Here is a 27,822-nt window from a genome sequence, read left to right as displayed (position 1 = left end):
AACGCAAAAGACGTTAATTTAATTTTTCAGGGTACAATTGAAACACAAAAATGCAAAATAGGGTAAAATTGACAAATTTGCAACGTCAGGGTATGATTGAAAAGGGGCTAAAAGGTCGGGGTTTTTTAAGACATTAGGCCTTAAAATAATGCGAAAGCTAAGCAGAGTTTGGTTTATGTTTGGTTAAGCTGAAACAACAGTGATAAAAGTAGTTGATTAAATTTAATTATAGTAATACAAATATTTTAGATTTAACTTTTTGTTTACAATATTTGGGTAATTCTGAAAAATAAAAAGTTAAATTGGGACAAAGATTCCTGCATTTGTTGCTTTAGACCATACACAACTGCTAATAGACAATACAGGTGGGCCCCCACTATCCTGCCCTTCCACAGCTGCTTTCCTCCAGTTCTACACGTGACTTGCCCTGCGTTTTTTCCTTATTTACATTTTTACCTTTATTTATTTTTCATATTTTTGCCATCTTCCCTCCCTTTTCTCGCCTTTCTTCCGGCATTTTGCCGCGGTATTCTGCCTGTCAAAAAGTTATTTTTTTAGCTAAATGTGTGACTTTTTTTATTGTAAAAAAAATAGTATATGATAAAATTAGTAAATTTAAAATGAAAGATTAAACAAAATTGTATTAAAAAATCATATTCTAAATTTATGTTTTAGATCGAAAAGGCTAAATTCACAATTGTATGGCTGATAAATTATTTTTTAATAAATATTTTATAAATATGTTTATTTTATATTTAATTTTATTATTTTAATATTGAAATTCATAAAGTTTTACATTTATAGATTAAAGTCTATAGAATAAAATTGATACACTTTAAAAAATTTGATCCAAGCACTCTATTGTTTTATTTTTAATTTTATTTGTTACACAAATATAATTTATATTTACTTTAATTTAATATAAGTTTTAAATTACAATTAGTTCTAGAATTTATCTTGATTTAATCTAAATAATTTATTAGGAATATAACACGATAATAAATATTAAATTAGTTAAATTGGATTTATTTATCAAATATATGTATAGAATTACTATAATGATAAAACATGAAAAAATAAGTTATATTATAATTTCATTTTAACTTACTAACGAGCTGTATCTTAAATGGTATAAGAGTTGTTACAAACTGTTAAAGTTGTTGGTTTAATTTTTCCCACAAACGCTTTTCCTCCAATTATTAAAAAAAAACTTCATTTTGAGTTTATAACTTGTGTAGTTTATTACTCTAATTAAATGTAATTTCGAATGCTAGTTATTACACGGGAAAAAAATGCTAGTTATTAGTTTATTACGAATTTTTTTAATGATATTCTTGATTTAAAAAAAATGAAGAAAATATTTATGATATTCTCAAGAGAAAATATGGTATTATGGTAAATAACGTGCCGATTCAATATAGGGGAGACAACAGAACTGTGCTGCCTGCATGGGTTAGGGTACCCTACCATACCAGGCGCACGAAAGCCAGCAGCGTAGATGGGCCAAGTAAAATAAACCATAACTAACATGCGCTGAAATATGTATCCTGCGCACCCCAGAAACCTCTTTGCCTCCCTAACCCACTCCACATCGACCAATAGCAGGACAAAAGCCAATTTCCCCATAAAAAACGAACACCTTTCCAATCAACGGCGAAAAGCAAACGGCCGTCATCTCAACACAGAAACAATCTCAAACGCCGTTAAATGACGAAAGCCGCCTTTATTAAATATATAGCCAGAATGGTGTCGCTTTTAACTGGTCCAGAAACGGGTTATAATTATCACAACCGGCTAAAAAAGGTTAAACCAACCGGTGAATGCCGGTTTTTGGCTCGGTTAAAAATTGACCGCGGTTGAAATAATTGGCCAGGATTTGACTATACTATGGTTAAGACCCTCGTCTCCTCACACAGACAAGAATGATAGAGAAGAGAGAGACAAGAAGATAGATAGAGAGAGAGAGCACAAAATAAAAGTTGGAGAAAACTAGAGAGAGAAAGCAAACAGATAGAACCAGAGAGTGTGTTGGTGAAGCTTGCTGAAGTATTAAAGAAAAATTTAAAGTTTTAAACAAGAATTAGTGATTGTTTTTGAAGTTTTTTTTACTAGAAATGAGAGATCTGAGGTGATTACAGAGAGTTTAATTTAATGAAGGGAGATTTTATGGATTCTTCAGAGATTTCAATAAAAGGAAATAATAATAACGTAAGGGTAGGAGGAGGAGATAGCTTCTCTTCTAGTTACACTGAGACTAACGTCGCCATGGAAGGGCAAAAAGGTCATTCGTCTCGTCCGGTTTCTCCTAAAGGTACAGAAACAATCTCTGTTGATATTTTTTTTGTTGAATTTTAGGTGATCTGATTTTATTGTGTTTTCTACTTCTGTGGCGGCGCGTGCGGTGCAGACGCGGAGAAGGCTCTTTATACAGAGCTGTGGAATGCTTGTGCTGGTCCTTTAGTCACCGTTCCTCGTGACGAAGAGCTCGTTTTTTACTTTCCTCAAGGACACATAGAGCAGGTTTGTCTACTGTTGTTTTCCAGAATTTTCACTCTAAACTGCTGTGAAATAACAAAACGATGACGTTATTTTCGTCCGTAAGCTAATTTGCTAAGAAATTTCTGGCTGCTGATGAAAGCTTAAACATATGATTTTATAGAGTTATTTTTTTTGGTTAATTTGGTTGGTTTTAAATGAATTATAGGTGGAGGCGTCGACAAATCAGGTAGCGGACCAGCAGATGCCAGTTTATGATCTTCCTTCGAAGATCTTGTGTCGGGTGATAAACGTCCATTTGAAGGTAAAGCTGATCTGCAAATTTTAACTTTTTTTTGTTCGAGAGATTGTTTTGTATATGAATTTAACTTGGGGTTTTATGATTGTAGGCTGAACCAGATACTGATGAGGTGTTTGCACAAATTACTTTGATTCCTGTACCCAACGTAAGTGAGATTTAGACATTTAGTTACGTTTTTTGTTGGAATTTGGATTTCAGTGATTTGATTATTTATGTTTTAGCAAGATGAGAATTCGGCGAAGAACGATCATCCTCCACCTGTGCCACCGCGGTTTCATGTTCATTCATTTTGTAAAACCTTGACTGCCTCGGATACCAGCACCCATGGTGGTTTTTCTGTGCTCAGGCGACATGCCGATGAATGTCTGCCGCCTCTGGTTAGTATCAGTTTTTCTGGTAACCAGCAAATTCTTTGCACTTCTTTGATAATGATTGCTATAGATAATCCTCGTTCTAACTTGGCATTTTCTTGTTTGGTTCATAATATAGGATATGTCAAGACAGCCTCCAACGCAGGAACTGGTTGCTAAGGATTTGCATACAAACGAGTGGCGTTTTCGGCATATCTTCAGGGGTAATGATGGCATTCTCATGATAGTCTCCACTTAATGTATTAATTTGTAATTACAGTTAAAAAGAAAGGGATGCATTTCTTAAGCATTTGTATTCATTATTATCTCACACTAATTTTCTGATAGGTCAACCACGGAGGCACTTGCTTCAAAGTGGATGGAGCGTGTTTGTTAGTTCCAAAAGGCTTGTTGCCGGTGATGCGTTTATCTTTCTAAGGTTAGCTTCTGTTATAGTTAAATTTCTATCTTAATGTTTATTTGGTTTTTGCTTATGGATGAGTAAATGTTATTTTGGGATGCAACTTGTAGAGGTGAGAATGGAGAACTCCGAGTTGGTGTTAGACGAGCCATGAGGCAGCAGGGTAATGTTCCGTCATCTGTCATATCTAGTCACAGCATGCATTTGGGTGTTCTTGCTACAGCGTGGCATGCTATCTCCACAGGAACCATGTTTACTGTTTATTATAAACCAAGGTATGCGGTTTATGCAATTCATTTGAATAGGTAATTCCATTTGTTTTTGCAACTAAATGCTCTAAAAAATTTGCTGTTACAGAACAAGCCCAGCTGAGTTTATTGTTCCATATGATCGATATATGGAGTCTGTCAAGAACAATTATTCCATTGGGATGAGGTTTAAGATGAGATTTGAAGGAGAAGAAGCTCCTGAGCAAAGGTGTGGTTTCTGCTTTTTGGGTTTTGTTGGGAGTTGCTCTGTCATTCTTCTATCTTCTACCTGCACTTTTCCTTTGTAAACTCAGTAGTTGCTCATATTCTTATTGTAGATTTACTGGCACAATTGTTGGAATTGAAGATGCTGATCCCAAAAGGTGGCGAGAATCTAAATGGAGGTCACTCAAGGTAGTATTCTTGTCATTATTTTTTTTGCTACTTTTATTTGGAAATGCCAAAGAGTCTTACCTAATGCATTTTTAGGTGAGGTGGGATGAAACTTCTACCATTCCTCGTCCTGAGAGAGTTTCACCATGGAGTATCGAGCCTGCTCTGGCTCCTCCTGCACTGAATCCCCTACCAGTTCCTAGACCTAAAAGGCCTCGATCCAACATGGTGCCTTCATCCCCCGACTCGTCAGTTCTTACTAGAGAAGGTACAGGCACATGTATCACTTGCATCTGTTTTTCATGGGCTTAATACATAGTTTGACCCCTGAACTTGTACCCTTTTACCCATCTAACCTCCAAACTTAACGTCTCACCTATCGAACCCCTGAACTTGTTAAATAACCCGATTTGACCCCCGAACTTGATAAATACGTAAACATTGAACCCCTCCGTACACAATTTCTTCTAGAATGTTTCAAGTGACAGGTGGACACGAAGGGTTCAATATTTACATATTTATCAAGTTCAGGGGTCAAATCGGATTATTTAACAAATTCAGAGGTTCGATAAGTGAGACGTTAAGTTTAGAGGTTAGATGGGTAAAAGGGTACAGGTTCAGGGGTCAAACTATGTATTAAGCCGTTTTTCATGTATGGTTATCTAATGTCTTATGTTAGATAGAATGCGGTCTGATTCACCTTGATCTGTTGAATGGGCTAGGTTCATCCAAAGTAACCATAGACCCTCCCCCTACTGGATATTCAAGGGTCTTGCAAGGTCAAGAATATTCGACCTTGAGAGGCAATTTCGCGGAGAGCAATGAATCTGATACTGCTGAAAAGTCTGTAATGTGGCCACCCATGGAAGATGAGAAGATTGATGTGGTATCTGCTTCAAGAAGACATGGATCAGAGAGTTGGTTTCCCTCAGGGAGGCCCGAACCAACATACACGGATTTGCTAGCAGGCTTTGGGTCAAATGCCGATACATCTCATGGGTTTGGTTCACCCTTTATAGATCAATCTGCAGCAGCTGCTGGTAGGAAACTCATATTAGGTCATGAAGGCAAGTTTAATTTACTTGCCAGCCCATGGTCCTTGATGTCATCAGGTCTGTCACTCAAGTTATCAGAATCTAATACAAAGGTTCCGGTACAAGGTCGTGATCTACCTTATCAAGCACGAGGAAATATCAGATGCAGTGCTTTCAGCGAGTATCCTGTGCTTAATGGTCATAGAGTTGAGCAATCGCATGGAAATTGGTTGATGCCTCCCCCCGCACCATCTCATTTTGATAATTCTACTCATGCAAGAGAGCTGGCGCAAAAACCGGTAATGGTTCAAGAACATGATATTGGGAAATCTACAGATGGAAACTGTAAGCTATTTGGTATTCCCCTGTTTAGCAATCCTGTTTCACCAGAGCAGGCAACATCGCATAGAAACATGTTAAATGAGCCAAGTCATGCTCATCCTCAGAGTCACCAACTTCGTTCTGTGGAATCTGATCAAAGGTCAGAACAATCCAAGGGGTCTAAAGTAGCTGAAGAGAATGAAAATGAGAAACAAATTCAATCTGGTCACTTGCAGACGAGGGATATTCAAAGCAAAGCTCAAAATGGTTCAACGAGGAGTTGTACAAAGGTATTTCTGTTACTTGCATATGTTTGTCATTGTATGGCATCAATGTTTTTAGTTGGGGAAATTCGTGCTAAAATTGTTTATACTCTTAGGTTCACAAACAGGGGATTGCACTTGGCAGGTCTGTTGATCTTACCAAGTTCAACAATTATGATGAGTTGATTGCCGAGCTGGATCGGTTGTTTGAGTTTGATGGCGAATTAATGGCTCCGAGAAAGAACTGGCTGATTGTGTATACCGACGATGAGGGTGATATGATGCTTGTTGGAGATGATCCCTGGCAGTATGTACTTTTTGGCATTTTGATTAGACTTAATTATTTATGGTTTGGTTCTCTTTGTTATTGATGGCTTTTTATGTGTTAATCAGGGAATTTGTGAGCATGGTTCGAAAGATTTTCATCTATACAAGGGAGGAGGTACAAAAGATGAATCCCGGGACCTTGAATTCCAAGGGTGATGAAAGTCTATTGGATATGGAGGGTACAGATGCAAAAGAAGCCAAACGCGTACCACTTCCCACGACGCATAGCACTTAGAATTATTAGGTTTGCCTCTGGATTCTAGGTAATTTCTGGATATCCGAATAAATTTTGAGATAATTATGTCTGGTGAATGATTTTGGAACGGTCCTTTGCTACTCTTACTTTCTATTAGATGTATAAATCTGATGAGTAATTATTCTTGCCTCAGGTCTGTTAGAGGAAGCTGGGAAGGATGATATTAATAGTCCATATCAGTTGAAAAGTTTGAGATGTGGAAGTTCTATATAAGATGGCAAACTTATTGGCATCTCTAAATAGACGGCAAGAATGATATTACCCAATTTTGGACATGCTTCATGGAGATAGTATTGTATGGTGTCCATTTATACATATATATATGTTATATATATTCTATACTCCCCTTCTATGCCGAGCAAGGGCAATTGCAGCCCTTCTCTTAGTTATTTTAAACCCCCATCACCTTGTACATAGCTGTTTTAGCTTCACCTCCCCCACCTTCTGATGTAAGTAAGTTCATACATCGTTTTAATGGGTTTTTTTGGGCAGGTCACGATCTTCTAACGTTCATTTTTCATATTTATTGTCTTCCTTAATTGTGGGATCTTCATTGTCGGGTGCAGAGCTGCAAGTAATTTGTCTTGGTTATGAATAATATATAGCTGTACTCTATCTTATGATCATAACATTATGTTTTGATATTATTTGAAATTTTAGTACATATTAGCTGTTCTCTCTGGTGGGAAGTCACATTGAGCTTGTGCCCACTTATGAAGTTATTGTACTATAGAGCTTTGGTAAGATATGTGGTAGTGAGATTGAATCCAAATAATTGAATGTGGCTGGTTGGGACCCCTTGTAGCAAAAAAGATTTGCTTTATTTGTTTCTGATTATGGGGCTTTGAGGGATATGCTGGTTCGGATACGAAGTTGGTTACTTCTATACTCAACCTAAGAGTATTAGTGCAAGACAGGATGTAATGTGTGATACATGAGACAAAAGCCGTTGCAACTGTGAGGACCAAATCAAATTGGACAAATCTACACTGACGAGGACAAAGCAATAAGTTGGATATGCAATGGATATAGTCACTTCCCTATTGCTCAAGCTTCAAGTCTCTGTCTAAAAATCTCAAGTCAAAAACCGTGTTTTTGATCTAAGTTGGAGACCAGAGATGATGAGGTCAAACTAAGCATTGACTATGAAAGTCAATAGACCTTTCGCTCCGAAACTCCACAGCAAGGAGTAGCCAAAAATCAGCGGACAAAACGAACTATTCTTGATTTGAATCAGTCTGAAGATGCAATTGATTTGGCTTTTGTATTTGTATTGACATTTCAACTTGTATTTCTATCGACATCATAACTAAGAGCATCCATCTACGAACTCAAGTATATATTGGTCCCATCAATAGTCTATTTGATTATATTAGTTTCTATTGATTGGACTTCATATGTTTAACTAGAACGAATTACATAATCAACGTTTGAATTCATTGATCAAAATTAAATGTTGATCAATTAATAACTTAAGTGATTAATTGATATTTAAGTGCTTCAACTTAGTACTAGGAACAATTCAATTCTGGATTGTTTCTAATCGTGCAAGGCCTCTTTGCCTGTGTATCATGCTATTTGACACATATTTCACAAGCTTTAAAAAGACACGTATATAATTTTGATGCTAAAACCTCATAGAAAATTACAGATTTCTGATCCTTCCGAACAACTATAGATGGCAAACTACTATAATTAATACAGTTCAAAAATTAAAAAAGGAAGCAAAACTATTACTATTTAGTTGAAATCACCAATGGCCTCTTAGCATTAGAAAATATATAATGTTGCTCGATGATTTTTCTGTCCGATTTCAGAGTGAGCGACTGTTATATCATACCATGGAAGCCGGCCGAGTCGAGGAGTACTGCTTTAATCTGTTCTGGATGCACATCTTGCCCTTCTTTGCATTGCTGGAATATCAACAAGAAATACATCAGCCTATAGACAAATATTCAGACTGCATGCTTGACTAGTAAGGAATGAATGCAAACCTACCTCAGCTCGGAAGATATCCATGGCAAAACCGTTGAAACAGCTTATGACAGCTTGTTGAATGTCAAGGCCTAGATTGTCCATAGCCCTCATGGTGGACAGCAGGAGGCCGGGTCTGCGACTGCAAAACATATGTATGTTTACTGCTCGTCCTTCTCTCACTCTGACTTCGACCTATTATTATCACACAAGGCAAAATTTCACGAATTATATTTTTTCTTAACTATTTCAATAAAGATAAATGCATATCCACAAGAAAAGAACACACAATTGGGTTACGAGATTCGACAAGTTCCCATTAGCATGGTTTTTTTGTGCAGTGTTTGCTTGATAAGAACCAAATTTGATGTAGTTCACTGTTATTTGGACTAGAGTGAATATGGCAGAAAAATAGTTTCAGAAGTTCTCCAAGGACCCCGTATAAAGACCTCCTCAAGCATTTGAGGAGCAAAAGCTAAGGATCACAATGTTAAAAATAGAACAGACAAGCTAGAGGCATTAATAAAATCTCAGAGGAAAGAAAAATTACCCTTGCTGGTTGACCATTTGGACTGGGCAATGAGCTGGCACAAATCTTATCTTTGATACGGCTAGGCAGGGCTGACGGAGTGGGTGTCAACGGGTGAAAGCTTGTCGTGGGCGTCAATGAAGAGCCAGGGGGAGTTGACTCCAATTCATTGTGGAGGTCGTTGATCCTTTGCAAAAGTTCCTTCAAGTACTCAATCGCATCCCCAAGGATTGACGCCCTATCCATCTGTCAGCACAATTAGTATTACTCCCACCATACAATGTATATGCAACACATGATAAGCTCTAAAGCTCCAAATTGTTTATTTAGGGGCTTGGCCTGAACTCTGAAGAGTCATGACATTTCATTTTAGGCTAGGTTTCGAGAAATCATGAACAATTAGTCACATTGAGTACTAAACAAGTTGGTCTTATAGCAGTTTAGTACATTAAGCATTCTCTATGATGCAACTTCTAGCAGATTAGGCCATCTGTTGTATTTCTAAGCTATGAAACCTAGGAAATAGAATTGGTGCAATATTATATTTCCATCGACTGAGAAGATTTTGACCCTTTGAAATTGAAACTGAGTTATCATATATCATCTGTATTTCAGATCTAATTTTGAAGGCTCAAAGAGCTTTCCTAATATAAACTGAAAAACAGCTATATCTAGTAACAATGATACAAATTCTCATCGCTAATAATACGCATAGATGTAACGAGCAAGCAAATCACCTAATGGAAGAATACTGTGAACAACTTAGAACCTTTAGAAACATTGTACTTCAATCACATAACAGGCAAAGTATATACAAATAGAATCCAAAACAATAAGATATATTCCTCCAATGAAAGATTAAATTGTAGAAACAAGATGAACTGAGTTTGTCATGCCACAAGTTTACTATAGTATTTTATCTATGCTAGCGGACCAATAAATTATGGTGTGTGGAAGTAAAGCAGTGTACAGTGTCCATGTGAAAGACATTAATGTAACTATATTATTTATTATCACAAATTTCAAACGACAAAAGAACTAAGAAAAAACACTCTCATCATCATCTTACACATGCTGAATGATTGTAAGAATTTTTCCCATATCTAAAAAAATGCAGCAGTAGTTAAACACAACATAACATATACTCGAATTCACAAGAAAATAGTGAAAAGGAAATTTCTCACCTTGCTTATTTTTGGCACAACAGATCTCAACATGTATAACCTATCATTAAGCTTCTTCCGCCGCCGCCTTTCGGCCATCAAATTCTTAGCAGGAAGGCCCTTCTTCTTCCCCTTCTGATCACCGCCGCCGCCGCCGCCGCCAAGGCCGCCAGTAATACTACTATTAGCATTTGAGCTATTTCCACCATTTTTACCAATCTCCTCCATCTTAGTATTCTCAGTAAAATCATCAGAATCATAATTAAAACCTGACCCATCAATACTAACATCATCAAAAGTATCATCAATACTAAATTTTCTTTTTCTCTCATTCTCTTCACCCATTAGAGTCATTTCCCTCTTACCTTTATCTATCTCAATCCCACTCAAAGACCCTAAATTTCCAGGGCTATCACCTAAATTCTTCCTCAAAGCTGCTCTCTTTTGAAACAAAGTAGGCTGTGCACCCATTGAAGGGTACGTTTCAAGAGGCCTTAATAACTTATTAGACCTATTCAACAACAAAGAATTCCCTGAACCCTCGTCAAAACCCCTAAACCCTGTAAACCCAGAGCCATTTTCAGGCAATTGAAGCATACGGGTAGTCGAAAAAGGCGGATCAGAACAGAAATTAGAGCTACTAATCTGATTATTTGAGGCTAAATCACTAAAATTCTCCAAAATCCCACCACCTCTATTCATTAAAGATGACACATTTGGCACTGTAGTCACTGACTGGTTTTGAAAAAAACCAATCTCACCCAAATCAAAGCCATGAACATCTAAAGAATTGTTGTTGGTACTAGGAACTACATTAAGAAGTGAGGATAAACTAGGTTTTGGGTGCATAAAGTAGTGGACTTGAGAGGGGTCAAGATTGTTAAAAACTGAAGAATTTGGTGAGCAAGACGAGGATGAATCAACCGAGTGAAGTAAAAGATTATCAGGGTCACCAAGATTAGGTGAAAATGTAATGTCATGGTGGTTTTGGAAAGCTGAAGTAGTGTTAGAAGCATACCAGTCATCTTCAACCTCGAGCATGGACTTGAATGTAGAGAGAGAGGCCATGCTATTATCTTCTTTGCTGCTATGTTCTTGTTTATTATTGTTGTGATTACTATTATCTTGAATCCAAACGGTGTCATTTAGTCCGGACAGCATTTTTGGTTCTGGAAAATTCTGTTATGAGTTGCTTTTATTGTTTGGTTGTCTGGAAAGTGAAGGGAAAAGAAAACAGAAGAGAAAAGGGACGTTTGCATAAAGAAAAGGGGAACTTATAAGAGGTAGAGAGGTAAAGAAAGAAAGAAAAAAATGGTGGGTTTATGACATCTGTTTGAACGTTACAGTAATGAGTAGAAGTAGTGAGTTTGGCTTACGTTTTTGTTTTGTAAGGATAGGCATCTCATTAGGTCCACTTAACCTCAATTTCATGCAACTTTCTAAACTTAGTCCTAACCAGTAACTACAAATAGTTCTTTATTTTATTGATGAAAATAACAAGATCAATTTTTTATAGTTCTATATATATAAAAAAGGTAGAGGACGATGTCGTTTTATGATATGTACTTTTAAAAGTTTCTTTTAATATATATGTTTAGATTTATGGTTGGTTCAAAAGATTTAGTATAATTTTTTTTGGGGTTGTGTGTTGGAATTTCTTAGTTTATAAAGGTTTTTGAAGTATAATTAAAGCAAATTAGAAATAAAGAATTAAAAATAAAGCATTCTAAAAAGTTAAAAAAAATAAGTAGCAAATTATTTACTGAAAATCTAAAGAAGAAAAAGCAGAAGAAGATTTTTGGTGTCGTTAGATTTATAGTATTTTTATTATTTTTCTTCAATTAAATTTTAATTGGCAATTTATTTTATCATTTGAAATATGGGAAAATATAAAAAACAGAAAAAATTATAAAAATACGTACTTCTCAAAAAGTTTACATTTAATATCTAAAAAATTTGCAAAAATATAAAATAAATTTTCACTTTTACATACAGTATTAGAGATGTATTGATAATTTATCAAAAATGTATTTTTTATAGTTTAAAAAGGTACGTAAATTACATAAAGTTTTTTAAATTTTAGATATTTTTTGACTAAATACGTAAATTTGTAAATTAAGTGATGTTTTAGGGTAGTTTTGTAGTTACCTTATATATATATATATATATATATATATATATATTTCAATTTGTTAATATAATTTATATTTTAAAAAATAAAAAAAAAATCCTTTTAATTTTATTTTATATTACTTTTTATATATTTATTATTATTAATAAATTTGGTACATAAATGATTTTGTACTTGAATAATTTACTTATATTGTGTAATTGCATTTTGCAAATAATTAATGGTACTTTATTTATCATAAAATAAGTTATTTTATTTATATTATCATCATCAATTGTATAGTCACCGTTTTTATCTAAATTTGTTAAACAATACTCTATTAAGATCGTGAGATAAAATTCTCCAGCAAATGCTAATAATATCTCTTTCTAAATGATTAAAAGAATACATCAACACCAAAGTAACTTCGAATTTTCTATGATAAATAATTTATTTCAGCCTCTAATGTAATGAATTATTTCATTACAAATAGTTGATATATATATATATATATATTCATCCAAAATGTAATTAAACCCCAGAAACAGCAAATGCCCTTAGAAAACGACTACATATAACTTAGGATTGTCTGTGCTATGTATTGACATGCTATATTTATTAATTTGTGGTCCTCATTACCAAATGTCATATTCATAATAAAACACTATCTTCTTTGTTTTACTGCTAAAATAATCACCAATTATCTTTTTGTCTTTATATGCATTTAAAGGTGAGCAATTTTTCCTCTTTGTTTAACTGCAAAAACAATAAGCAAATTTTATTAAGCCAGAATTAATTATACCAATTTAAATAAATTGAAATCCACTATGCCATTCCATTAATTAATAAAATTTGCTTATTTTCATTTTACAACTGAATTTTACCGAAATAGATAGGTTACTTCGATCATCTCTATATATAAATTTTTTCTAAAGTAAAAATTACATTGATATAATTGTTGTTTATTATGATTACTTATTTTAAAGTTTGTATTTATGTTATGTGTTTTGAGCGCTCAAAAATGAAATTCAAAATGTATATAATTAAATTGTTTGAATGTGGGCTCAAATGAAAAGAATTGAAATTTGAGATTTAGCAGTAAAGAAGAAAAATCAAAGTAGAAGAAGAGGAGGATAAATTGAACTATTAATATCCCAAGCATCTCGTGAGTCCTTTTACTTCACCGCACCTAATACCCAATCACTCCCTTAACTTGCCTGTCTGCCCCCAAACTATTTTCAAATAATATATTTAAACTCCTATAAAAATAAAAGTATAAAAATCACCTTAAATTCAAACAAATTGAACAAATTAGCCCTTCAATTAATGCCGTTAATAATTTTGTTAATAATGGGATCCATATAATAATCAAAGATTATACTTGTAGCATGTTGTATGTAAACATAATAATTTTAAATTTTTATATGCAAGAAGTAAAAAATATATTTTTTCAATCAAAAACTAAAAATACTTCAAAATAATTTAATTTCAATTTTTTTTAAAGTTATAAAATGTCAAACATTTTGAATAGTAGTATATGATTCTACTCCCTCTAATTATTAGCATAATTTTGTTGAATCAAAAGTGTAGAAAGAGGAAGCAAGTGGAGAAAAGGACCACAATGAATGAAGATTGATTGCAAATGGTAAATTAAGAAATTGCCTTTAATTTTCTTCTTGCAAACCCCGTGATTCTATTTTTTACATCATCAGAAATTGCTCTTGCCCTGCCCATCATTGCATTGCATAGAAATTCAATTAATTATTGTTTTCAAAAAAAATATTTTTCATTTTATACTTTCAAATTGCCAATAATACATTTTCTTGTACAAATCTAATACAATGTGCAAATTCCTAATTAAAAACAATTGCATATTGTCAAGATTGTAACCTTTTTAGGATTAAATGTAACCCAAAGCCTAAACCAAATCAAGTACCATGATATATTTGCAATTTCAACAGAAATCTTTCATTAAAATTAATTTCAATCACTTATAGAAAAATATGACTAACACCTGTCTTATATTTTTAAATTATGACGTTCCACATCATCACCCGATTAACCAAACTTTCATTTAATAATTCAAATAGAAAAAAAGGGAAGTTTATATATCATATTATCGAATTAAAAATACATTATAATTCATGACAATTTATGTGTTTAATTTTTTTTATATACATATCCAATTTAAATTTTAAAATTCAAATTATATTTTTGTTCGGCTTGACTAAAGATATGGGGACAAAAAATTTAGAGCAGCAAGTTAGGCTTAGCCACATATTATTTGGGGTGTATATGCCAATCTTATCTTCACCTAAAATCCAGCAGTTGAATTTTTGCTAAAAGTTGCTCTTTAAGGACACCATGAGATGTCGTTTTACGCAGCAGACAGAACACAATGTTGATCCAGTGATTCAGTACCAGTAGTGTACTCCTCTGCTCATAAGAGGGGGCAAACGTCAGGTCGTTGGGTGGCAATTATTAAAAACTATAAGACGAGACAAAAACAAACAACCGTCTTCTGTCAGCTGTGTCATCAAGCGACACTGGGTCTTCCATAAATGATTCACCCATTAATGCTAAATCATGTTCAGGCCCATATTCTAATGAGGCCCAGCCCAATACTCTTATTCACTCTGTTATGTAAATGTCAAATCATGCTCAGTGCCCAGCTTCTAACTAGGCCCGGCACAATACTACTATTTGTGGGCTACATTTGTTTAATTCGATAGGCGAGGTTTTGGCCCATTGTTTCACCGATGCTTGGAGGCTGGAACCTGGCTTCAAATCAGAGCCTGTCTCAGCCCACACAAAAATATTAATAATTTTTATTTATAAAGATTGGGAAAATTTAATTAATAAACATAACAATTTTATGTATCTCAAACAAAAAAAAACAATTTTATGATTCGTCAGATTGGGGTAAGATTTTTAGAAATTAATATCAACGCTAAAATAGTAACACGAGTGGCACTATTTTCAAAGTAAAAATTACTAGATATTTTTTTATTAATTCTATAAGATTCTTGTTTTAATGTATGTATAATTTTGTAGTATAACATTTTTTTTGTAACATAACTTATGTTTTTTATTTTTTGATAATTTGAGAAGGGAAAGTGTTTGTGTGAGAATTTAAATATACGACCTAACAGTTTTATAAGATCACTTATGTTATTCTACTTCTAACCTTTTCTATTTTTTTATATAGTCGGAAATAAAACATGAACCCACAACTTTAACATAATATTATCCAACCTTAAACACATGTTACTCTATCTCTAACCTTTTTTTGTTCTTAATAATAATTTGAGCTTATTGAGTACATTGAATGCGTTTAATTAAAGGGTAGACCAGGTTTCTTTGGTTACAGTCCAGTTATGCAAAATTTAAATATCATTTTTAGCTTAAAGAGAAGGCAAATTTATGAGGAAAAGATAAACAAATATCAAAAACAAGGTAAGTGAAGATAAGACTAAAAGAAATGATAAGAGAAGAAAAAGGTCAAAATTGGGGTGCCATTTTTAAAAGATATTTAAAGAAGTTTGCATCATAAAATTGTGTAGAATATGAGGCCCTACTTGTTACAAGTAACAATATTCACATCCCTGTCTCATATCTCCAACTTCGTCCGCTAATTTTAGTTAATTACTAGAACTATCATGAAGTCTTCACATAATGTTGTACTATAGTCTCAAAATGCATGAAGCTTCTTAAAAAATAATACTCTATTCCTCCCAAAACAATTATTTATTTTCCATCTTTTTTATTTTTTCAAATACTTGTTCAACTTCAGTAAATAGCAATTTTTAAAAATCGTTTTTATGTTATCCTTATTTAAAATCCAAATCCATTTTTTTTGTTATTATTGTAAATAAGTAAATTAGTCATAGTTTTTTTAATAGAAGTATAATAAAAAAATGAAAATAATTTATTAATTTTTTTAATATTGATTGTGTGTTCTTAGACTGTGTGTAAAGAGTAAAGAAGACAATTATTTTGAGATGGAAATATCTTCATTTATAGCCATAATGATAAAAGTAACATCAATTTAAGATAAATTTTAAAAAATTGATGAGCTTTTTAGATCAATTTTTTGTGATTTTTTTATTTTAAAATTAAAAAATTTATTTATATGAACATTTTTTATTTTAATTTGGGCTATATAAATTATTTTCCTAACTAATATGTAGGGATGTTAACGAACTGAGCCAAGCCGATGTTTAAAGTGTTTATGTTCAATTTCTCGTATAATGTGATGTTCATATTCTACTTAAACTCGGTTTATTTAAATTTTATAATATTTATTATTCGGTTCGAGCTTGCCTTGTCTTTGTTCATTTAGATGTTAAACGAATTGAGACTGAACTCGTATTATTTAGATATTAAACAGGCTAGGGTCAAACTCATTCATTTTAAATGATTATGGGCCGGGGCCAAACTCGTTTAACATTAACGAAGACAAACCAATTTCATTTAGTATCAAACTTTTCATTAACTAACAATTTATCATCTAATTTAAACTATAGTGTATTTATATACAAGTCAGTTTGCGAGTTTTAAATAGGATTTCTTTGCGAGTTATAACGAGTCAATCTTACAAGTTTATATATGAATTGTTCATAAACGTAAACGAATAGAATACCACTAAACTACAATTCAACTCATTTAATTAAATAAGAATAAATTAAAGTTCACTCTTTGTTATTTAAACCGACAAATAAACTTTTATCGAGCCAATCACCAAGCTGCTTTTGAACGATTGAATTTATCTACAACCCCAATAACATGTAACAAAATAAATAAATAAATAAATAAATAAATAATAATATTGAGAGATTTTAAGCAAAGCCCAATAATAATATGAACAAAATTAAAGTCTAATATACGGCTAATTTTCAGCAACGTAGCTGAAGTAAGAGGGCAAATTCGGGACACTATCCTGTGGCAACCGCTACTACTCTATTTATTCTTCCAATCAACACCAACTCCACAATTATTCCAATCCAACGGTCCATACACACTCTGATTATCTCGTTAGGTGACGGTGAAGGTGCACGGAAGTTAACGGAACCTCAATAAGATAAAATTTAAAAGCCAAAGACATCTATTCAATCCTTTTTTCTCGGCCGACCATAAAAGAGAGTCTCTCAATCTCTCTCAATTTTCTTTTCTCTTTGAAATCCCAAAATAATACTCAAAATTAATAAAAATTTATTTATAATTGGAAAGACCCGTTTAGGTTCTTTCGAGTAATTGTTTGTATTACCGTTTGTATCGCTGATTATTTTAGGTAAGATTTGTTTTTTTTTTTTAAATCTTTTAGCTAGTGTTTTCAGTTAGGGTTTTTGAATTATTGTTGATGATGTTGTTGTGGTGAAGAAGTTTAGTTTTTTGTTCTTTTAATTAATTAGTAGTGGGGTTTTGAGTTACTGAAGGTAATTAATTTGAGGTTTAGGTCGTTTCTTAGTCTGTTTTTTGGGGAGTTTTTAATTTGTTTTTTTTGAAGTGTTTTGGTTATTTCATATAGTTTTTCTTAGTGAGGTATCTTGATGGGTGATTGATTTCTGTATAATTCGACCAAAAGTTTTAATCTTTACAACTTTATGCTTTGAAAGTTTTTACTTGTGACTAAATGAACATGTGAATCTAGTTGACTTTGAACTAGTTGTATATCACTTTGAAGTTGGGTTTTTGTCTGTGTTTTATCTTGCTAACCTAGTGTGAGTTATATACTAGTTTAGAAATTTTATTCTTATGTGAATTTGCTGAAACCTTAGCTAAGGATGTTGTTCGCCACCTATCTTCATCTAGTTGTTTTATGTACTGCTCAATTGATTGTTGCGATGTTGTTAGCTATAAGGAAATGGTTTCTGCTCTTTCCAGTGTTATTGTTAATCAGGAGTTTGTCCTTTTTGAACATTGAATGGTTCTCTGACGCTCTGGTTAATTTTTTGTTTATGATTGTAACTGTTAATATATTTGATTGTACAGAAGATCAATTTATAGGTTTTCTTATTTCCTTTTTCATAGTTCTTTTTGTTTTAGCTCATAGTATTGTTACTGAACTGCGCAACCATGAACTGCAGATTGTAACTTCTATGGCGAGGCTTCTAGTTCATTCAATAAATGTTCCTGCTTTAGCTCCTCGTCTAAAGCATGGACAGAGTCAAGAATCTGAAACGTCAAGGACTCCTGCTAAAATGATGTGTAGCTCTAGAACAATGGCATTGACAATGAGAGGATACTCAGGTCTACGCAGTTCAAACTGCTTAGACGCATTGCTAAGATCTGGACCAGATTTCCATTCCAAAGTTGCCATCACAATGTCACGCAGGCAGCAGAAGGCTAAGCGGTTTTTACCTAGGGCTATGTTTGAGCGCTTCACAGAAAAAGCAATCAAAGTTATTATGCTTGCCCAAGAGGAAGCAAGACGGCTTGGTCACAACTTTGTTGGTACTGAGCAAATCCTATTGGGTCTTATTGGTGAAGGAACTGGCATTGCTGCGAAGGTGCTCAAATCTATGGGAATTAATCTTAAAGATGCACGTGTGGAAGTGGAGAAGATTATAGGGAGAGGCAGTGGATTTGTTGCAGTGGAGATTCCATTTACTCCTCGTGCAAAGCGTGTGCTGGAACTCTCGTTGGAGGAAGCCCGCCAACTAGGTAGGACTAATTTTCTTCCATCCCTCTCTCCCTGATGGGTGTCCTTTGCCTTATAATTGTCACTCTAGTTCTTTTTTTTTGGGCCTAGCATAGAGTTTTATTTTGTCAATGGTTTTGGGCTGTTATGTATTAGCCAGTTTTTTTGTCATTTAAGTTGCAAATATCTGATGTGTTAGTCTTAACTTGAAATTTGAACTTCATGCATTGCAGGCCACAACTATATAGGATCCGAGCACCTTCTTCTTGGATTGCTCCGTGAAGGTGAAGGTGTAGCAGCCCGTGTTCTTGAGAATTTAGGTGCTGATCCTAGCAACATTCGCACACAGGTGATATATGTTTGTGTATTGAGATAACCAAAGTGTCTGTATGTATATAGTCTTGATTGTTAGTGCCATACTGGAAAGGAACTAAATAGTTTTTGTTTTCTAATAATTAGGTCATTCGTATGGTGGGTGAAAGCACAGAAAATATACCTGCTCCTGTTGGACCAGGAGGTGGCAGCAACAAAATGCCCACACTTGACGAGTATGGGACTAATTTGACTAAGCTAGCAGAGGAGGTTAGTGGATAATAATAATCCTTCTATTAGCCTTTCTGAGTTGTAATGAGTTATCTATATGTTATGGAGGACGTTTCTTAGAGTATTTCCCCCTTGTTCAGGGTAAATTGGATCCCGTGGTTGGAAGACAGCCACAAATAGAACGTGTCATCCAAATCCTGGGTCGGCGAACAAAAAATAACCCCTGCCTTATTGGAGAGCCAGGGGTTGGAAAAACAGCAATTGCAGAAGGTCTTGCTCAACGTATTTCAAGTGGTGATGTTCCTGAAACAATTGAGGGAAAGAAGGTACCAAGTTCATTCACATTACTTATGCTTAGATAATGCTTGCAATCCTTTTCAATTTTCGCATGTTAGTTGGCGAGTTATTTTCCAAAGCGGTGCTGATGGGCCTCAATAGACGCAATTGGTTGAACACTGGGATTAATATGGCTCCTCTGTTGGAAAAGAATATTCAATTTTTTTTAATTCTTTTACATTTTTAATTATGTTCTTCCAGCCCCAGGAACTCACTTCTGTTAAATTGCTCTCTCTTTCAGCACATACATATATTACCTGTGATTTTTTTTTACAAACCATCGAATTGTGGCTTATTTCTCAGTATGAAAATTTGTTAATTAGTTGTACTTGGTGATGTAGGTTATTACCCTGGATATGGGACTTTTAGTTGCTGGAACTAAGTATCGTGGTGAGTTTGAAGAACGATTGAAGAAGCTAATGGAAGAAATCAAACAAAGTGATGAAATTATCCTCTTTATTGATGAGGTACATACCTTAATTGGAGCTGGAGCAGCAGAAGGTGCAATTGATGCTGCTAACATCTTGAAACCAGCTCTTGCAAGAGGAGAATTGCAGGTACACATTGTTTTGGCAGGAAAGAAAAAAAGTTTAAATAGTTCCAAACTGGATATGAGTTTGACTTGAGTTGGAGTCTGTTTTAATTGAGTTTATTTTTGTTTAGGTTATATTTTGCAATTGTCACAGCTCATTTTTCTGGAATATTGTAACCATCAGAGTTCATATTTCTATAAATGAATAAGATATTGTCGACCTCGTCACCTTTCTTATATTGCTGTTTATGCTTCAAGTCCAATGTGATTCTTAATATGTTTGACTTCTGCAGTGTATTGGAGCCACCACACTGGATGAATACAGAAAGCACATTGAAAAAGACCCTGCTTTAGAAAGACGATTCCAGCCAGTAAAAGTTCCCGAGCCTACTGTAGATGAGACAATTCAGATTCTGAAAGGGCTGCGTGAGCGATATGAGATCCACCACAAGCTCCGTTATACAGATGAATCTTTAGTAGCTGCTGCACAATTGTCATATCAGTATATTAGGTTGGTGATACATATATGATGTAACTATATTTTTCTTTCTGAGTTTTTATTTGTTTATTGCACCATAATAGCTGCTGGATTCTTTTTGCATTTGACATGTTACTGGTATTTTATAAAGAGTATCTATTCTCTGGGTTAATATGTTTTTTTATTGTTCACTTCAGTGACCGATTTCTGCCTGATAAGGCAATTGACTTGATTGATGAGGCTGGTTCTCGAGTCCGCCTTCGTCACGCACAGGCATGTCTCTACTAATCATTCCATCACCTGCTTTTCAAGATGCCATTTGTTTATGGTCTCATCATCCATGTTGCAGGTTCCTGAGGAAGCTAGGGAGCTTGAGAAAGAGGTCAGGCAAATAACAAAGGAGAAGGATGAAGCTGTCCGCGGCCAAGACTTTGAAAAGGTACAGTGTTTCTCGCATCTTGGTCTTTGACTTCTCTACTATATGGGTATAGTTATATGAATGGAGGGGCTATGGGTAATTTTCTTTTAACACCTTTAATATGACAATTCATATTTGATATGTGAAAAATGCTAAAGATTGAATTATATACCTCAGAATATACAGCTTTTTTCATTCAACTATACTCTGGTATTCCTAACAGGCTGGGGAATTACGGGATCGTGAAATGGATCTACGGGCACAAATCTCAGCTATTGTGGAGAAAGGCAAGGAGATGAGCAAGGCTGAAACTGAAGCAGGGGATGTAGGTCCTATTGTCAACGAATCAGACATTCAACACATTGTTTCTTCCTGGACTGGCATTCCCGTTGAAAAAGTATCAACTGATGAATCTGACCGCCTCCTGAAGATGGAAGAGACCTTGCACAAGAGAGTTATTGGTCAGGATGAAGCTGTCAAAGCCATCAGCCGTGCTATCCGAAGAGCACGTGTTGGACTTAAAAATCCTAATCGTCCTATAGCAAGTTTCATATTTTCTGGTCCAACTGGTGTAGGGAAGTCAGAACTGGCAAAATCACTGGCTGCCTACTATTTTGGTTCTGAAGAAGCCATGATCCGACTTGATATGAGTGAATTCATGGAGAGACACACAGTCTCCAAGCTAATTGGTTCACCTCCAGGTTATGTTGGATACACCGAGGGTGGTCAATTGACTGAAGCTGTTAGACGTCGCCCTTACACTGTCGTGCTCTTTGATGAGATAGAGAAGGCCCACCCTGATGTCTTCAACATGATGCTTCAGATTCTTGAAGATGGAAGGTTGACTGACAGCAAGGGCAGAACTGTGGATTTCAAGAATACCCTGCTGATAATGACTTCAAATGTCGGAAGCAGTGTTATTGAGAAGGGAGGACGACGGATAGGATTTGACCTGGACTACGATGAGAAGGATAGCAGTTACAATAGGATCAAGAGCCTGGTGACAGAGGAATTGAAGCAATATTTCAGGCCGGAATTCTTAAATAGGTTGGATGAGATGATAGTTTTCCGTCAGCTCACTAAGCTGGAGGTTAAGGACATAGCTGATATAATGTTGAAGGAAGTCTTTGACAGGCTGAAGGGCAAAGATATAGAGCTTCAAGTAACAGAGAGATTTAGAGACAGGGTGGTCGACGAAGGGTACAACCCAAGCTACGGAGCAAGGCCATTGAGAAGAGCCATCATGAGATTGCTAGAGGACAGCATGGCTGAAAAATTGCTCGCAGGAGAGATCAAAGAGGGTGACTCAGTTATCGTGGATGTTGATTCCGATGCCAATGTTATTGTGCTGAATGGCAGCAGTGGCTCTCCCGAGGCATTGCCAGATGTTTTGTCTATTGTGTAAGCAAGTCGCTCCCAATTCAGCAATCCACTCCCCCCTTGTTGCTTGTACTGCATATATTTAACTTAATATTGGCAATGTAGTTGTAGTCTGTTTTGTTACAATGACTACTCTGGTGGTGGATTTTGGGCCGATGATTTATTTGTACGGGCTGGGTTTGGAGGATGTACTCTTATATCAACCATCAACAGGATGAATTGAATAGTTAGGAGCCAGATAATGTAATGATGGTATGTGGGTTAGCTTTTCAACAATAAACGAATATAGTCATGGAGAAGTTATCACTCAGTTCTTTTTTCCCCTTTTTATTGGATCTGTCGTGTAATTTGGAACTCTGATTTCAATTTGCAATGCAATCTTTTCCTCTTTGATTAGGCTAATTGTGAATTCTGTAACGCTAATTTACATAAACAATTCCAAAACATTGTTGCACAAAACAAAGTGATTTTCAATGTTCCACTCTATATAGACACACAGACCAATACAGGCGGTACTGTTCTGCTTCTATACCGCATTCAAATTACCTGTCCATGATGGATATTTTACGGCTATATTTATACTTCGCCAGCAGCTTAATACATTAGATTGTCGGAAGGGTATTCTTGGTGAATAATAGGGATAGTCCTCAATTTGTAATTTACTACATGACTTGAGATGTTGACTGTTGCACTATTCTTAGTCATCCACAACTAATGGAGTCTACAAAGCTTTTTGTATTTCCATCATGACGCAATCCACACTCCCTGATGATATAGCCTCTTATGCGATTTTCAGTGAGCTACTGCTTAGACCAGCATTCTTTCTGCATATAGGACAAACTTTCATCGTCGGCTAACCTTTCCGTGCTGTTTCTGATCAAAATTCATTAACGTTTTTGCAAATCCATCATTGGACCGTGCTTGGTGGTAAACTCGACTTGGCTCATTCCATGCTTCTGATATAGTGCAGTTCCTGCATCAACCAAAAAAGTTTACCCTAGATATGTATATTGTTGCAGACTTAGGGGGGTTCCTTCTAACTAAATCTCTCTTATTCCTGAGCATCAAGTAAGCAAGAACCAAGATGGCACTTCTACTTTTCCCTTCAAGCAATGAGCTAGAACTTTCCTACCTTTTAATTCTATATGATCAATGAAAATCACAATCTTCATCGAAGATACCGTCGATATTTGAACCTTTGCTGTTATAGCTGTGATTTTTTTTGACAGGGAGAAGGCTTCCAAAATTTCAAAGCTCTACCTCTTCTACCACAGGGAAGACAGTTTAATTGGAATGCCGACCAAACAGCAATCCAGATTTTCACACGCTTTTAAATCATACAGAAAGAAAGAAACAAAAATACAGACTGCCACTGAGCGGCCATGAATTTGCACTGAAGTAATTTCTTGACAAAGCCAACTGAACATTTACCAAAACTACTTGATTTTCCAATGTTAGATATGCCAAAATTTAAATAGTATTTTGCAACTGTAAAATGTTAGCGAACCTTAAGTTCGTAAGTCTTATTACTTGGCAAAGGCTTGCCAGAGAATATGAAATATGACCGCACGCACACACCACGAAAAAAAATGAGGCTGATGTAACAATCCAAATAAACTTGCTTAAATTAGGGAACAAGTTCTATCTTCAATCTTTCATTAAGGATAAATATGTTTTACAAATTCCTAGACTAAAGTGAAAAGCAATAATGATCCTATATTTCACACGGCTGCCCTCCTTGTTTTCTTGGCGGCAGTGTGCATTTGGGAACAATACCAAGACTGAGGACTCGAGGAGTTAGACAATTAGAACCAGACTCAATATTTATTCCTAACCTTAACCACTGGTCACTAGAAGCAATGTAAGCAATCATGGCGAACTTGTGGGGAAATGACCCTCATAATAATCTAAATGCAAGTTATCAAACAAATGCTGATATCTAAAAACATTATCTTCCCAAATTACTATCTTTTATGTGGTTGTGCACCTGATCTCACTATTAAGTCTTGTTTTTGACGTATACATTTCTTCTAGAGGCAAATGTCTCAGCAACCAGTAGGGGGAAAGCAATTGTTGCATCACAGTGTACCTGATTAAAATTTGAAGGGAGAGCAACTTAAGCCACACACTCATTGCAACTACAATTAGTTAAACTCTTAAACACTATAAGTCGATTCCAACCATGAGTGCAGGGAATAATAACGAAGTGCTGTAGTGCTTTTGATCATTAATGACAGAAAATTAAAGAAGTGTGACTGATAACATAAGTGCAAAAGAGGGAAGTCATACACATACCTTGACAGTTTTAGCAGACCCTCGAATTTTCCCCCATGATATAGCCTCATCGGGACGAGCTCCAGAATCACTCCCATCAAATTCTTGTGCTGTGTTTATGAAAACAGCATAGTCTGCACCATTACGCATCATATTGGCATTGCATATGTGGTGCTTAGGAAGCCCCCCTCCAAGAACAATTATTCCAGTCTTCCTAGGAGTTGCATGGACAGCTTCACCATTTATGGCCCTAATGTCTGTCAAAAAAATAGATCCGTGATCAATAGGACCTTCATATCTCATGTTGCTAACTATCATACCAAGAAAATTATTGCAGCAAGAAAAACCACCTTGTACAATGTCAACAATAAGACCTGGGCTACGAAAAGAATGAAAGTACAACATGTCTCCCAGAGAGCCATCTGTTAAACCCGGACAGAATACTGGAATGTTGTTCTGCAAATTGTCCAAATAATTGAAATTAATAATTAGTAATTTAAATTTTACAAATATTATATAAAAAAAAATTTAATCTAATAAAAGTAAGAAGATAAGATTTATTGTGGGTAATTAATTAGATTCTTTTTATTTGTGGATTTTATTAGTTTTTTTTTTACAGGGAACGGGTGCCTAATTTGTATTATTTACCGAAATGGTCCCAAAACGTTTTAAATGAGGTTCAGAGAGTTTTGGATACCGTAATGTTTTGGCAATGGGAAACAAGGCTTTCTTAAAAAAATTGTGCTTCATTGCAGAACAACCACCACAACACTGGAAATGATCTAAAGACAACTTTTCTGGTGTTGTTACCATCAAATATCATATATTTCCATATCGTCAATCTTAAAACAAGGTGGCTCTGGGAGCGAGTGCAAAAGATTGTAAAATGCTAGCCACCGGAAACGTAACACAATGGAATTTAAAAATGATACAAACAGGAATCCATGGAAAGGGCAGAACAGAAGAAATTAGGGAACTCATAATTAATAAACAAATATATATATAAACATAATCAATCTAAAGCTAGTTACATACCTTGTATGCCCAATAAAGGTATGAACTCTCGTCATTTATTTCCTTTCCCAAGCGAGCTATCATTTTAGATGGTGTCCATGAGACATTCTGTCAAACAGAAAAACCCCAGGAAGATATTTAATTTTCTCAAACAAGGTAAATGGGGTTTTTATTCTAAAAGAAATCCAGAAGGATCTGAAGCAATGAGGGTATTATAAGAAATTAGCATAAAAAAGATAATCGCTGCATCTCTAAAATATTGATGGACTAATGGTCAAATTCTAGTCAATGATAAAGAAACATATACGCACCTCTTCTATTTGTTCTTTCAACATTTGGTCGAAAATTGGAATGATCCAGTCCTCAAATTTGCAGTAGTTGTCATTAGGAACCAACAAATTACCGATGCGGTTCAAACCTTTTGAGCGCAGTTGAGCTCCAGGCAGAGAAAAGTCACCTTTAAATGTGGGCGCAAGACACTTGATGAGATCTTCTTCTATGCCACCAGCAGTTGTAACCACCACATCAACCTGCAGTCATATCAGAATCAACATTTTCTAACTTAAAATTGAGACACATGAGAAGAGCGCAATCATCAATTTGGAAATTTGGAAAATTACTAAATGAGTTATGACCTGACTAATGCAAAACAATTCACATCAGAGACATTAAAAAATTCATAATTGTCATAAATGGAAGTGCCAGAAAAATAGCTTATACTTATATGAAGCAGAACAATTGAACTACTACTTCACAAGATCAACTAAAAAAATCTTTATACCAACAGAAAGGACCTAATGCAAAATCCCAGCTATTAATTAAGCAGAATTCATCAGATTAGTGCAGCCAAAACTTTCAACAAATCTTCCAGTTTGTATTTGCATTTTCCTTCACCTCTTCACCAATCCATATTTTGAGAAGAACAAATTTCAATTTATAAGAGTGATTTTTTTTTCCTAAAAAATTCCTCTGTTTTTGGATATTTTAGTTCCCCTCTTCTCAACATAAGCATTTAAGAACACTCTTCTACTTTGCTAAAGAAGATTTACGTTCAACATAAACTACACATATATGCAATAATCGTCTCCTTTCATGCACTGAAGCCAAAAAACCACACAAATACTCATACCAGAATCTAATCTTTCAGATTTTGAAATATATTTAAACGTAAACTAATAACAAGCAATCAAACTAAAGCATTAATTACTCACCATACGATGTTGAACCAGATAGCGAACTGTATCTCTAACACCAGACGAAACAAGATTCGACGTAAAACCCAAAAATACTTTGCATCTCAGAGAGTCTCTATAAACTGGATTCTCTTCCTCCTCACTGCAATCTTCCGTAATGTCCTCATCAGAAAGCCTCCAGTCTAGCTTCAATCACACATCAAACTTGGGAATAATTATACAACACAACTATCCAAATTATATGAGAAGATGTGAAAATTAAAGTGAGGAAGTGAACTGACCATCTGGTTGACAACTTGAATGGCATCACCGAGGCTGGATGCTTGAAATCCTGTGGAGACCATAGATTTAAGAAGCTGAGAGTAGTTAACTCCTTCATTAAAATCATAGCCCTCAATTTTAATGCATTTTCCTTCGAGGGACTCCGACTCTTTAAAAACTGTGGCGTGTACTGATGATGGCAACTGCTCCTCCATGAATGCACTACTGCCCAAGCAAGTGTAACCAGCTTTATCAAAATTAGTTGGACAATTGGGAATTTTTTTAGGTTAAACTTCCAAATTCATTCTTGTAATAAAAAACATAGCTGGACTGCTGAAATTGATTTGCAGCAGGCCGTTAACAAACAGAAGGGGCCAAACGGCGTTAAATAAAATCTCAACGACGTCGTTTTGGCCCTTCGAAAATTAAACAAAAAAAGAGACCGGTTTGAAAACATTGTTGGCGCCATATATACATACATGGTCAAATTCCAAAACATTGTCGCACAAAACATAGCGTTCCTTTCATATTGTTCCTACAGTTATAGCAAGTCATTTGTGCAAATAC

At 34.9% G+C, this 27,822-nt stretch overlaps 4 protein-coding genes across 5 annotated transcripts; 2 read left to right on the top strand and 2 right to left on the bottom strand.

Annotated features, from left to right (window-relative positions):
- Positions 1-1,947: 1,947 nt before the first annotated feature.
- On the top strand, positions 1,948-7,074 carry LOC126673751 (auxin response factor 2B). The gene is made up of 15 exons (XM_050368005.2): positions 1,948-2,311; positions 2,408-2,520; positions 2,705-2,800; positions 2,886-2,942; positions 3,019-3,174; positions 3,287-3,371; positions 3,496-3,586; positions 3,679-3,843; positions 3,926-4,045; positions 4,155-4,230; positions 4,306-4,477; positions 4,932-5,854; positions 5,944-6,134; positions 6,221-6,417; positions 6,544-7,074. The coding sequence occupies exons 1-14, from the start codon at positions 2,152-2,154 to the stop codon at positions 6,387-6,389; spliced, it is 2,574 nt and encodes an 857-aa protein (XP_050223962.1). The 5' UTR covers positions 1,948-2,151; the 3' UTR covers positions 6,390-6,417; positions 6,544-7,074.
- Positions 7,075-8,008: 934 nt separating this feature from the next.
- Positions 8,009-11,515, bottom strand: LOC126673752 (transcription factor ICE1-like). Its single transcript, XM_050368006.2, has 4 exons — positions 10,098-11,515; positions 8,935-9,159; positions 8,409-8,579; positions 8,009-8,323 (listed from the first exon to the last, which is right to left on the bottom strand). Exons 1-4 carry the CDS (start codon positions 11,235-11,237, stop codon positions 8,240-8,242), a joined length of 1,620 nt encoding a protein of 539 aa, XP_050223963.1. The 5' UTR covers positions 11,238-11,515; the 3' UTR covers positions 8,009-8,239.
- A 5,804-nt stretch (positions 11,516-17,319) lies between these two features.
- Positions 17,320-22,823, top strand: LOC126674158 (chaperone protein ClpC, chloroplastic). The gene is made up of 10 exons (XM_050368545.2): positions 17,320-17,476; positions 18,273-18,849; positions 19,060-19,175; positions 19,286-19,408; positions 19,510-19,695; positions 20,047-20,262; positions 20,531-20,748; positions 20,913-20,988; positions 21,065-21,154; positions 21,357-22,823. Exons 2-10 carry the CDS (start codon positions 18,285-18,287, stop codon positions 22,536-22,538), a joined length of 2,772 nt encoding a protein of 923 aa, XP_050224502.1. The 5' UTR covers positions 17,320-17,476; positions 18,273-18,284; the 3' UTR covers positions 22,539-22,823.
- A 1,317-nt stretch (positions 22,824-24,140) lies between these two features.
- Positions 24,141-27,583, bottom strand: LOC126674159 (deoxyhypusine synthase). Of its 2 annotated transcripts, none has more exons than XM_050368546.2 (7): positions 27,276-27,583; positions 27,013-27,180; positions 26,113-26,331; positions 25,823-25,909; positions 25,138-25,243; positions 24,809-25,044; positions 24,141-24,602 (listed from the first exon to the last, which is right to left on the bottom strand). In XM_050368546.2, exons 1-7 carry the CDS (start codon positions 27,468-27,470, stop codon positions 24,513-24,515), a joined length of 1,101 nt encoding a protein of 366 aa, XP_050224503.1. In that variant the 5' UTR covers positions 27,471-27,583; the 3' UTR covers positions 24,141-24,512. The 2 variants fall into 2 exon arrangements, with proteins under 2 accessions (XP_050224503.1, XP_050224504.1); XM_050368547.2 differs by having other exon boundaries at positions 27,013-27,176; positions 27,276-27,368.
- Positions 27,584-27,822: the final 239 nt, after the last annotated feature.

This window comes from Mercurialis annua, linkage group LG3, assembly GCF_937616625.2.
Source record: "Mercurialis annua linkage group LG3, ddMerAnnu1.2, whole genome shotgun sequence".
NCBI lineage: Eukaryota > Viridiplantae > Streptophyta > Magnoliopsida > Malpighiales > Euphorbiaceae > Mercurialis > Mercurialis annua.
This window is presented reverse-complemented; position numbering and strand designations above follow the sequence as displayed.